This window comes from Orcinus orca, chromosome 19 (genome assembly GCF_937001465.1).
Source record: "Orcinus orca chromosome 19, mOrcOrc1.1, whole genome shotgun sequence".
NCBI classification, from domain to species: Eukaryota; Metazoa; Chordata; class Mammalia; order Artiodactyla; family Delphinidae; genus Orcinus; species Orcinus orca.
The window spans coordinates 49,233,739-49,246,327 of record NC_064577.1 but is presented as its reverse complement, the minus strand read 5'-3'; the positions used below and the strand labels follow the sequence as shown (position 1 = coordinate 49,246,327).

Below are 12,589 nucleotides of genomic sequence, written 5' to 3'. Positions count from 1 at the left end.
AAACACTTGGTCCACGAATGCAGGCGCTCTTTTCTAAACAGAAACAATGAGGAATCACATACTAAAAGAGTAATTATATAAGTTGACTCTGGTGGTCAAAGGAGAGATTTAAAAAAAAACAACAACAACACTATATAAGTTCAAAGGGACAACGGTCACCATAAAAGATGATTCTTATTTCTGAGTGGGAGCCTGTTTTTATCTTTTAATTTATAACATGGCAGAGCTGTTGTAGATTATTTTTTAAGGACAGATTTAGCATTAGAAAACGTGGGTTCAAACTCTGATACCATAACCTACTAACTAGTGATCTTAGCTAAATTATTTAAACTTACTGATCTCAAATTCTTCATCTCTAAAATAGGGATAACAACGTTTTTCCTCTCCACACTTTATAGACAATGGCATGAAATTAGTTTGAGAAAAATGTAAAAGCTACATATAATGGCATGCAATTGACAGCACTGAGAACACCTGTATATTGTCACCAGCAAAACAAAATAAAGACACTCAGTGGGCAATTTATTCCACATTTACAGTGAGAGGATAGCCTGTCTTCTTGAGACTTGAATAGTTGAGGAGAGACATGCTAACTGAGTGGGAAAATTTTTTTCTTTTGTTGGGCTCAAGATTATTCAAAGAGAACTGCTCTGAATTTTCCTCAAGAAACAAAAATTACAAATGGCAAGTTTAACTTCAATAAAAATACGTACCTTTTTCTCTTTTCAGACCTGCATTATTTGCAAACCACGATCGGGATGTCCCAAACGTCGCAGCCACGCAAAATTCTCCGCCCATTGATTTGCTGGGTGAAATTTGTGGAGGTGGTTTAACTTTGCTTAAAAAATAAAACGATAGTAAAAAAAGAAAAATTACCATGATAAAATCATGGTCCTTGATAAAATGACATATTTCCCTTAAAATTTGCCCCAAGTATTCAAACATTCCCACGTGGACATGCATTTTGCCGTAAGTATAACTGGTGGTTGTGAGACTGTGATCTGCAGTAAAAGTAAAACTAGTTCAAAGCTCCAGAGTATTATCGGAATAGCAACTTAGACCAAGAAAAATTAGCTTCTTTTTGAAGAATGTGCTGGCAAAATCCAAGTCAACCCATTTGAGATAGATAACATTTCCCTGGATATTTCAAAGTGGAACAGTAGAACCAGCAAAAACATCTCATGATAATAGAATAGTTTATCAGTTCACTTCAATATGTAAAATGTGGGACTGACAATACAGTTGAATGGAGACAGCATGTATGAAAACACGAGATGATACAGAATGGAATCCTGACAATGCTCTCAGACATATATGTATGGTTAGACAATGTCTGGTGAGTAGACCTAAAGATCTAGGGCGATTACAGTCACTGATCTTCCTATTTCTTGTTTATTTTTTCTTTGTGGATTTGTGAAGATGATAGGTCAATTTTTATTCTGCTTCTCCTATGTTTGAAGACACATTAAGTAACTCCTGCTACTTCACATAACTACCATAAAAAAGTACTTGCTGTCCTCTTTGTTTTCCCCAAATCAGCTTTCAGCTTCTAATACCATTGACTTCTGATATCAACCTTTCATCTTCTTGCAAATCCTATATCTCTCTTCTCTCCCAATTTGTCAAAGACTGCCCCAAAGTTCCTTAGCAATTTTGTCAGGCACCTTAGAGAAATGGTGTATTATTGTCTCTGACTCGTAGACCAGGAAATAGCCCCACTGTACACTGGTCAAGATCACAGCCCAGTCGGAGCACAAGAATAATGTTTCGCCGCTGCTAGTCAGTCTCCAATGTCAAATAACATTATTTCTACCTTCGTTTGCTCACTATCCTTTATCTCTTTATCTTTTAATGAAGTACGGTTAGACAGAGAAAGACTGGGTTTTGGAGTCAGGTGGAAACACAAATCCGAATCCCAGTGCTGCCACTTTTTTACCTGTGTGAATTTTGATTAGGTTATTTAACCTCTCAGTGCTCAGACAACGAATATATAAAATATATAAAACAGAAAGACAGCAATGCCTACCTCTTAGGGTTATTTTACGGTTTACAGCATTTTATTTGTTCTCAAAGTGTAGTCCCTGGCTAGTAGCACTGAGAACCTCTTAGACATGCAAATATTCATCAGGCCACACCTCGCTCTGGAGGTGGGGCATGACAATCTGTGTTTTTAATAGCCCTCCAGGAGATTCTGGCACACGTTCAGGTTTACGAACCACTGTATTAGGTAACGTGTAGAAAGCGCTGTGAATTCCCATATCACAGAACTCAACGCTATCTCCTGTATAGCACACAGCCTTCAACTAATTTTCAAAAAATCAGACTTCACTTTAGCAATCTCATTTTCCAGGTGTTATGACACCTGAAATACTCTCTCACATATTTTATTTCCTGAGCCTTCTGTTTTGATGTCTTCCTTGTAGGGAAAGCAAAAAGTCTGGATCAGAAACCACTCTGCTTGGTCTCTCTGCCTTTGACCAAATTCATGTAATGCACATTGCCGTATATGCAAAGGCCTCTTCTTTCCATCGTTAACATTTCCTAAACACAACAAGTTATTACCCATAAAAATCACATCCATGCCTAAATCACCAACACTAGTCACAGTCAGACTTCCACTGATAGGGAATAAAATGACAGTTTTTTTATTTTTAAGTTTCTGTAAGAAAATGCATCTGTTTCTACCAACAATTTCACGTTTTCCTTGCTGCATTTGCCACAGCTGCAATAACCTTTGCAAAACCAACAGAAGAGAAGACTCCCCTCCACCTACACCTGAACAAACAAGCACCTTCCCTTGGTTTCTGGGTAACCGGCACCAGAATTGTTCTTTCTGGTTATGATGCTCTCTGTTGTACTACCTTAGAATGTAAATTTTGCTTCAAAGCCTTTATTTCCATCACTGAAATGCTGTAAGTTCCTGTAACTAGCATCTTTTAACTTCCATTGGTCAGTTTTTGGAGGCTGGAAGGCAGAGGAGAGAGGAAAAAAACATTCCAAAATTTTTTGAAAGGTGTTTCAACTGTGTGACTATGTTTTTACTAGAATCACCATCAAGCAACAATGATCCCACAAAATGTACAAGTTCAAAGTTCTTTGCAAATTAATGAATGCTACTTTTGTTTTTGTTTTTAAATCATGTGGTAAAAACAACAAGACAGAAAACAAGTAGCATGCCACTTCTTAAGAGAGTCTATGGTGCATCTACGGAATGCATCCTAAATAGATTTTAAAAGTTGCTACTGGGCCACTTAGCTACCTTTGTAATATAATAATCAATTTAGTCTTTAGCCAAGCAAATATATATATTTTGTATGTTTATTAGCTTACAGTCTAATCAGTTAATGTCAAAAGCTAAAGTCTTTTAGGCTTCTTTAATGTTATACATAACTCAGCTTCTGAACACACAACTAAAAAGCACCAACACAGTATCAATTTACATAAACTCATTATCTCCTGCAGAGAATAAGTATCTTAGGTTAAAAGTATTCTTAAAATTATGAAAAAATGTTCATTTTTATTCTTATACTTCATTATTTCTTCTTGTTCTTCTGATAGGGCCTTCATAAATCACATTAGTACAAGTTTGTGTTTAATAAGTAATTAAAAGGTTTTTATCCCTGAAAATAACTTGCTACCTCCTGCATGACACAGTGCTGTGTATTGGGTATTTAGCATATTTGGTGAACATATTCATAACAAGTTGTTTCTATCATCAACCTACCTTTGGAATGACTGTGGTATTTAAGCAAAATAGAAATTTAAAATATGTGCTATGTGTACAAGATTTTCAGAAAAATAAAAAGGAGAAATAATCTAAAGAAAAGATTATTATTATTAAAGTATTTTCTATACAAAATACCCAAAGGGAGAAAATTTAACATTGATTCAATTTGCCCTTTATCCTAAAATTTTAAAAGACCAAGACCAGGAATGTTGGGTGGAAGCAGAACTGAACTTTTTCCACAATGACCCAGAATATTTCTATTGCAAAATCACCTTTTGTCGGCAGAAAGATAAAACATTGAAAAATGATACATACGTGAAAGGAACAAAAGAGAAAAGTGCTAGCCTTGCAAATCATGCTCACTTATAGACTGGTGACCCAACCATTTTAGGAAAGCATTCCAGTACTAGCCTTTTTTTCTTTCTTCCTCTCAATATCTCCCTTTATCCTCTGAAAGAGACAATAAATCCTATTACAAGACATTTGCAAGTATAAACGAATACCTCTGGGTGTTTATTAATTTATTAAATTAATAATTGATATAAAAAATAAAAATTTTCAATGTATATGGGGGTCCAGAAATTCAATTGTGTTGTGGTTATAAATGAGTACAAAACATACTGATAGTGCTGGTGGACTCCTTTCCACTGAGAACTCCTGCTCTTTACCCTCCTGAGCCATACATAACCCCATGTTCAAAAATTAAAAGAAAAATTTGCCTTAACTTGTGAGCAAAACATAAAGAACTATGGAATGAATTCAACCTTCACCACATCAGAAAACATCACATTTACTAAACTTGAGACAAGAGACAACATAATCAAAAGTAAAATTAATGTACGATGAAAAAAACAACAGCAAATAAGGTGCTGAATTAAAACTCAGGAGTTTAACATTTTGTCATTTCTTCTGGGAGACCTAACCATCTAACCATAGAATGAGAATCATTTTTAATGCCATCAGATGTTCTACGGACATTAACACGATGACATCTTTAAAAATATTTACGAAGACTATTGAAGCTACCCATTGGCTTTTTCTGTATTATATAATTCAGTCAGAGAAACATATTGAATTTCTCTTGCCTGTTTTCTTTTCCTCCACACTCTACTGCAAACAGAAAAGAAAAAAAAAAAAAAAAAGCAAAACTCTAACGATATCGGCTTTAAAATTATAGAAAAATTATGTCTATCTGGATAATTTTACTATGTTCTATAAAATAGGATACAAGTGGTGAATCTGTGGATGGCATGAAAAGCAACAATGAGGTCCAGTGCCTTGTTTAGGACACAAGCATGGAAAAGAGCTAAACTGAGATAGAAGCACCGTTTTCTTTCCTTCCCTAAAACATAAGGGTACAGTCAATATTTCAGTTTAAATCTTAGACACAATATTGATGTAAGAATTACAAGTGGTATTACGTCTTTGTGTTAAGGAAGAAAAACTTTTCTTTATGCTCCTCACTATGACTGGGCTTTCAAAAGGAATTCAGCAGTTTTCTCTCATTCTCAACTGTGTATTCTAAAATAAAAACTAAGAGGGAAAATGAAAGTATTTATTTATTTATTTATTTATTTTTTTTTTTTTTTTTTTTTTTGCGGTACGCGGGCCTCTCACTGTTGTGGCCTCTCCCATTGCGGAGCACAGGCTCCGGACGCGCAGGCTCAGCGGCCATGGCTCACGGGCCCAGCCGCTTCGCGGCATGTGGGATCTTCCTGGACCGGGGCACGAACCCGTGTCCCCTGCATCGGCAGGCAGACTCTCAACCACTGCGCCACCAGGGAAGCCCGAAAGTATTTATTTTTTAAAAAGATATTGATAATATATCTAAAATTATTCTATCACAAATTATTCTTAAAGATATGAGATTTCTGTAAACCTGCCAGATAAGATTCTCCTCTCCATATAAGTCTTTGCTTCTAAAAAGGAAATTATATTATTTTTTTCAATATTCTCAGAATAACAAGATTAATTTAAATTAGCTATTTATAAACAGATTGAAGACTCGGTGCTAATTAAAACTTCAAACATAATTTGACATGTAAGTTTTAACTCTTCTTTAAAATTAACCTTATACACTACAAAGATATATTCAAATGGACTACCTCTTGTCTACACTGTTGTGCATATATTTTTTCTTTTGCTAAGAAAATCAAAAATAGCAATAGTGTAAACATGATACTACATGCCGACTAGGAGCTCGATAAAAACTTGTTACTTATTTGTAATATTGAAAGCAAAATTCATTTTTAAAATTTCACAATGGCTATTTCTCTTAAAATTTCTGCATTAAAAACTGTATCATGTGTGTGATTCTTACATCATTTTATGCCATTATTTAAATTCATAAATCCTAGAGAATACATAATCTCCAGAATGTAGAAAATGGCTAAAGTGTCGAAGATGGTCTGCATAGTTAACTTTCCAACAAGCTTATTTGGTTGTCAAAGGAAAAGATATTATTATAAACTGACTCATCTGAAACTGCCTGAATTTAAATAATTAAAACAGTTTATCAAAGAATGAAGAATTAGTAGAAACTGTGATCAAACAAAACTAAAATCTTAGCCAAATATAAATGTTTCAAATGAAAATTTATAAAAAAAATTTGTATGAAACTTACATAACATTTTAAGAGGAACTATAAAATTTTCATATTCTTCCAAAATACAAATATTATCCTATATTGGAAGTCCTATAACCCTGATGAAATAAATAACTTTATTTAGCATAATGTTTTATTTCAAAACAGTAAATAAAAACATTCTCAGGTTGAATGCTAAATAGCATGAAAAAATAGTAAAAACTCTTAAAACAAAGAAGCTCTTATAAACAACATGGAAGAAGTTGTCAAATTTATATTCATTTTGCTGCCTTAATTTGAGGTTTCATTAAGATCTTAATGGGAAAAACATGCACCACCAGTAAAGGAACGTATTTTAAAGGAGGCTCTTTTAGGCTAGTATAAGTGACTAAAAACGAGTTTCTTGTGAGCTAACGATGGCATCAAACAAACCACAAAGCAGTCTTCTAAAAGACAAGCAATGATTTAAAAGTCTACTATATTTCATATATCCCTTTCTTTAATCTGGCTCTTTTAATCTTGTTTCAACCTCAAATCATTTCTGGTTGACAAGTACTTTTGCTTAAATTTGAGGAGCACATAAGCTGTTGAAGGCATGGGCTTTTCTTATTTCACATACAATGTTCGTCATTCTATCTTTACTTCTACGCTAAAACTTCAATCTTTATTAACATACGAAAACTTTTTTCTTTGTACTTAGAATGAGAAATTTATCTGAAGATGGAATTTAATTCTAAATTGAGTCTACAAAGAAATGTTGTCATATGTTGAATCTGGCATTTAAAAATCAACTGTTCACTATAAGCTCCTGAGTAAGATCCATGTATTTTATTTGTTTTGGAAGAAATCCGGTTAACACAAAGAATGAAGGTTGACTTTCAGGGAATTTTTATTCCTGTATACCCTGATTTTGTTTACAATAGTTTCACAATCTATATCCTAATTTTGATGCTGCATTTCAAAGAGGAAATTTTTATGATGATTTATCACCCTATTCTAATACGACAATGAAATTTTCAGATGTTCCTGTGGCATATGAACACTGAAATTAGTTTGTGTCAAATTTTTAAGTTTCTTTTTGTCCAAGAGAAAAATGATTGGAAGGTTTTCTCCTAGTATAATGGGACAGTATGAGCAAGTCCCAAGAGCAGTTATGAGAACTGCACATACATGTATTCTGACTAAATTTATAAAATTGATATAACTTACATTAACCAAAACTTCTTTTTGGGCTCACTCACTCTTAAAAGCAAAACAGACAAAAACAAAAATGAAAAAAAAACCATGATCTAACTTAAAGAAACTACTTTTCAAAAATGGAATTTTCCCCTTAAAGCAGAAAAGAAATCATAGCAGTAGCAGCGAGCATTTACTGAGCTCTTATTATGTGCCAGGCACTGTTCTAAGCAATTTATATTGTCGGTTCATTAACTCCTCATAATAAACCTATGAGGTAGGTGCTACTGGTAACTCCATTTAATGGAGATAAGGAAACTAAGATAAAGAGAGGTTTTAGAAAATTGCCCAAGATCATATAGGCAGTAAGTGTGTAAGCTGGGATTTAAGACCTAGGCAGTCTGATTCTGGAGCCCTCTTTTTTTTTTTTAAGTTTTTTTTGATGTGGACCATTTTTAAAGTCTTTATTGAATTTGTTACAATAGTCTGTTTTATGTTTTGGTATTTTGGCCACGAGGCATGTGGGATCTTAGCTTCCCGACCAGGGATCGAACCTGCACCCCCTGCACTGGAAGGTGAAGTCTTAACCACTGGACCACCAGGGAAGTCCCCTGACTCTTAACTATTGTGCTAAATATATTATACCAGGTTCTAAATATATTCTATTTCATACCTTTACATAAAAGTATTAAACATACTGTTTCTTTTCTATGATCACCATGTCTAAGACTGACAAAAGTTGTATTTTATGCAGTCTTACATAAGAGTTTACTAAATAAGCTATGGTGGGGAGGTGCTAATAACTCGAAATAATAAGTTACTTAGGAGGTTTTATATGAAATACAAATTTCCTCATGTAGCTCCATAACTACCTAAACTACTCAAAACAGAACTGACTCTTGTTCCTTTGGCACCAAATAAAATGCAGTAAAAATTTATAGGGTATTTTTAGGATACCTTAAATATATTTACATTTCAAAATAAATCTTGTCTGCAAATGTTCAGCATGTCATGTAGGGAATTTCTATCACTAAAATACTCAAAGCTTTAAACTTGGGTGTTAGCCTTTGTCTTATGATATATACTAGCATTATTATGAGAATTCTTCTAATTTCTATTTTTTTAAATATTAATCTATGATTTTTTATGTGACTTTTCAAGAAATGAAGTGAAACCAAGAAAACTAATCTTTTAAAGCTTAAACACCAACATTCACATCCCATCTACAAATTACTCAGTAATTCGGTGCATCTATCTGTGATCAGGCCATGCAACTGAAAACAAAGTACAAAACAGAGTTACTTTCTGAGAGTACAGCAAATGAATTAGGCATGCTGGACTGAACTGGGACTCACCATGGAGCTTTTATGGAAAAACACCCCGCTCCAAACAGATAAGGCCTTCATGGAAAAGGGGGGAAAACGCACAAAAAATTAGAGGAAAACTCATGTAACATTAACAAATACATGTTTATTATACTGTTAAAGAGTATGGATAAAATAACTTAAAAAATTAGTAATCGTTTGCAATCCTGCCATAGATACTAACAAGTCTGATATAACCAATAAATAGAATGATGTGCAGTAACAAGGCCCTTAATTTTCACAGGGTTAGAGATTTCAAAATGCTCTATTTCTCCCCCTTTTCTGGAGCACCCCTGTAGGGTTCCTAAGGTAAAATAAAATAAAATCCACTTCAGAGGCCCTTTAAAACAAAGTACAAGTTAAATGGAATAATTGGATGGAGAAAAGAGTGGGACCAGTAGCGATAGATGTGTGGTTGTGTGACACGAAATGTTTAAAACTAGCGAAAGGCGACTCAATAAAAATTTGATAAGCATTGTTTGCTGTTCACCAGTTGTAGTCTCAGAGCCACAGAAAGAAAGTACATATTTTCTAAGCTGCTTAATTACAGTAAGTTGAACTGCATATTGCTGGTCAAAGGAACTAACACTAAAACCAAGTCTGTGGTATGATTTACTTCCATTTTAGGGTCACATTCCAGGAAGTTAGCATTACTCTTAATAATGATAGAAGAGGTTAGCTTCCTCTATCTGGCCTACACTGGGCTAGGTTGGAATACAGGAAACTAAAGCTACAACTGCTTGCTTTAAATACAGCTGGGGATACAAAGGCAGACTTCAATGTTACACATATTTCTTAATATTCTGTTCACAGCATTTAAGACATGCTATGCATATTTGCACACAGAACAAAATATTGCTGTTGCATCTGACATTTGGAAGGAAGACATAATAAACTGAGAAGGAAAGAGCACTGCATAACTTGGTAATTTTCTTCTTCAATTTTGGTGCTAGGAAACATTAAAAAAGACAAATCATGCTTATTAGCACCAATCTCCCAGTGAACTGAGCATATTCACAAAACTGAGTACAATTCTGAGGACTGAAGAACAGAAGATATGAAAAAGGGAACAGAAAAGCAAGATACTATTAGAAGAAAGAGTGAGTTGGAAGACAGAAATATTGGAAAAGAAAACTTTAGAGATGATGTCAATACAAAGCAAGGAAATCTCTCCCACAGTTAATGATAAGACCACAATCAGAGAAATGTCATCATTCAGATGTCATCATCCACATCTAAAACAATGTATTTCAAAAATTTTTTGACTATGACCCACAGAAATATACAGTTGGCCTTCCATATCCATAGGGCCCACATCCACAAACAACTATAGATCAAAAAAAAAGAAAGTTCCAAAACGCAAAACTTGCTGTGCACCAGCAACTATTTACAATTTAGAAATGATTTAAGATATATGGGTAGATGTGTGTAGGTTATATGCAAATACTAAGCCATTTCATATAAGGAACCTGAGCATCCACGATTTTGGCACGGGGTGGGAACCAACCCCCTTTGGATACTGAGAGACAAATGTATTAACGTGTAAGCTGGTATGTACATGAACACACGCAAATTGAAACAATTTAATGAATGTGGGTTTTTTTGGTGTGTAATCAACTTTATTATTCTCTATTTCAACGTTTTGTAAACATTAATGTTGGGATTTAGTTACAGTGAAGATTGTTGCATATAATGACAGGGTAGGTAGGTCTGAGTGGGGCCTTGGATTCTATATTTCTAACAAGCTCCTAGATAATGCCAAGGCTGTTAGTTTGCAGAACCAGTAGCGAAATTACATTCTATTATATTCTAGTTCATTAATGAAAAAAAAGTTAGCCATGATCCCCTTGTCTTGATTTCATGATTCACTAATTACATCAGAAACAAAATGTTACTGGAGCTCACCCGGAACTTTGAGAAACACCATTTTAAATAAGTGTGACCACGTGAAGACTCCAATGTCTCAACAGCACCGTGACGCCATAAAAAAAGGATCAGAAAATGGAAAGTTCAACACATTTCCGTATGCCCACAAATACCACCAAAATGAAGAAGTTATTGTTGGCACATACTACCCAACTCCCTTTCATTTTCTTCCTTAGGCAGACACCTGAATTAATCAAATAGTTCAAACGATTCTGACAGAAGCACTTGTCTGGAACGCCTGGGCATGAGTTGCTCTTTAGCATATATTGCACAGAAGCTAGACAGTCTCCCACCTCATTCCAAATATCAGAATACAACTGATTCACTGTAAAGAATTTGAAAGTTTTATCTTAATCCTTTATGACTTAAAAGGCTTCTGATTGACCCCCAAAATCAAACAAAAATGAAACAAAATTAAGTTTCTACATTTCGAAAGACCAGCTGATGTTCCCACCTACAGAGCTAGTAAATACCTTTTTCCAAGTTTAAATTTCCTTATATATAAAAAAGAAACATATTAGCCAAACAAATTAAACACAAGTTTTTGGTGTTTTGTTGTTTTTTTTTTTTAAATATCCTAGATTTTCCTTCCCGGACAGTAGCAGCATGTTACCAACAAGATTTCTACAACCCCACAATCTCAAAATGCACTGTTAACCCTCCAGACACTGTAGCAAACAGGCCTGCACTAAACAGCAGTGTGATCAAGTTTAAAGACAACACAGTCCTCACTGTTCACAACATAACTCGGTTGTGTGAGTTACAAGCCATCCTTCTTTAGCCAAATAAGGATCTACAGGCTGACGCAGCTCAAGGAGAAAACAGGGGTTGGGGAAACAGGGTGAGGACCCGCTTCAGCACGTACATTTGGCATGGTCCCAATCTGTACTCACCCACTTCTTACTCGTTCCGACAAACTGGACCTCTGCCACATACATGTAAAAGAAGAGCCACAAACTCCAACGAATTAGAGGGACTGACGTAACTACTGACTTTGCATGGGTGGTGTCAGCTGTTCTTTTGAAATGTGCCCGCTTCATCTTTCCTCAGTAGGGAAAGAATGAAAATATAAAGTCACAAAGGCCCAGTCCATGATCCAGCTGTCTTCACCTATGACTTTCCGCTCCTCTCCAAAATCCCGCAGCTGTAGTTTTACAGGGCGTGACTCAAAGGAGGAAGAGAGCGTGTGAGTAAGAGTGTATAGGGAATTTAAATGGTCTGAATTAACAAATGCAACTCAAATTATCCTATTCAGGTATTAAGAATTTGTGTGTTTTCCAAACACTATTAAGTTTCAGCAGGTTGAACAATCCATATAAAACCTATCCACTTAAGTCATGATTATGTCCTTTTTAAGCTGAATTCTGATTGAAAAACATCAGGGCTGGCCAAGGGACTAAAAATACAGAAATGCTAGTCCAGCATAGAGTGACTTTGCCTTTCGCTCTCAAACGGTTTCTTCTGGAGACTGTCAGAAGACAGTTAGGAATTGTGCTTTATATCAAATCATTAATGCTATGTAACTCTTTAAACTCTGATTCATTTTTTCAAAGGCCACACAGTACCACAAAAGCTTTGGTCTTACTAGCTAAAAACAAGACAAATGTGAAGACTTTTTTTTTTATATGTAAGGGAAAAGTAAATCTAGATTTGATTTGAACATGGTAAAATCTTTTATAACTTGACTCTAGTGCTGAAAGGCATTAATAATGATTAGATTTCATCATCTTCAGAGTTATGGAAACTAAAAAAAATCTCTGAAAGTCCTATTTTCCAATTGATCATGTCCTATGAGAATTCAAGCACTATCAC

General features: G+C 34.8%; 1 protein-coding gene across 13 annotated transcripts in view; it reads right to left on the bottom strand.

The window, feature by feature from the left end:
• Positions 1-12,589, bottom strand: part of BCAS3 (BCAS3 microtubule associated cell migration factor) — a 575,920-nt gene that overhangs the window by 319,045 nt on the left and 244,286 nt on the right. For 11 of the 13 annotated variants that reach the window (XR_007473338.1, XM_049701671.1, XM_033431625.2 and 8 more), the window contains exons 17-18: positions 8,843-8,887; positions 714-838 (exon numbers count right to left, since the gene is read on the bottom strand). Coding sequence is in view for 12 of the 13 variants with exons in the window: in XM_049701671.1 (XP_049557628.1) it covers positions 714-838; positions 8,843-8,887 (170 nt within the window). In the remaining variant the exon portion in view is untranslated. The remainder of the gene's footprint in view (positions 1-713; positions 839-8,842; positions 8,888-12,589) is intronic. The other 2 variants (XM_049701670.1, XM_033431619.2) reach the window with 1 other exon arrangement.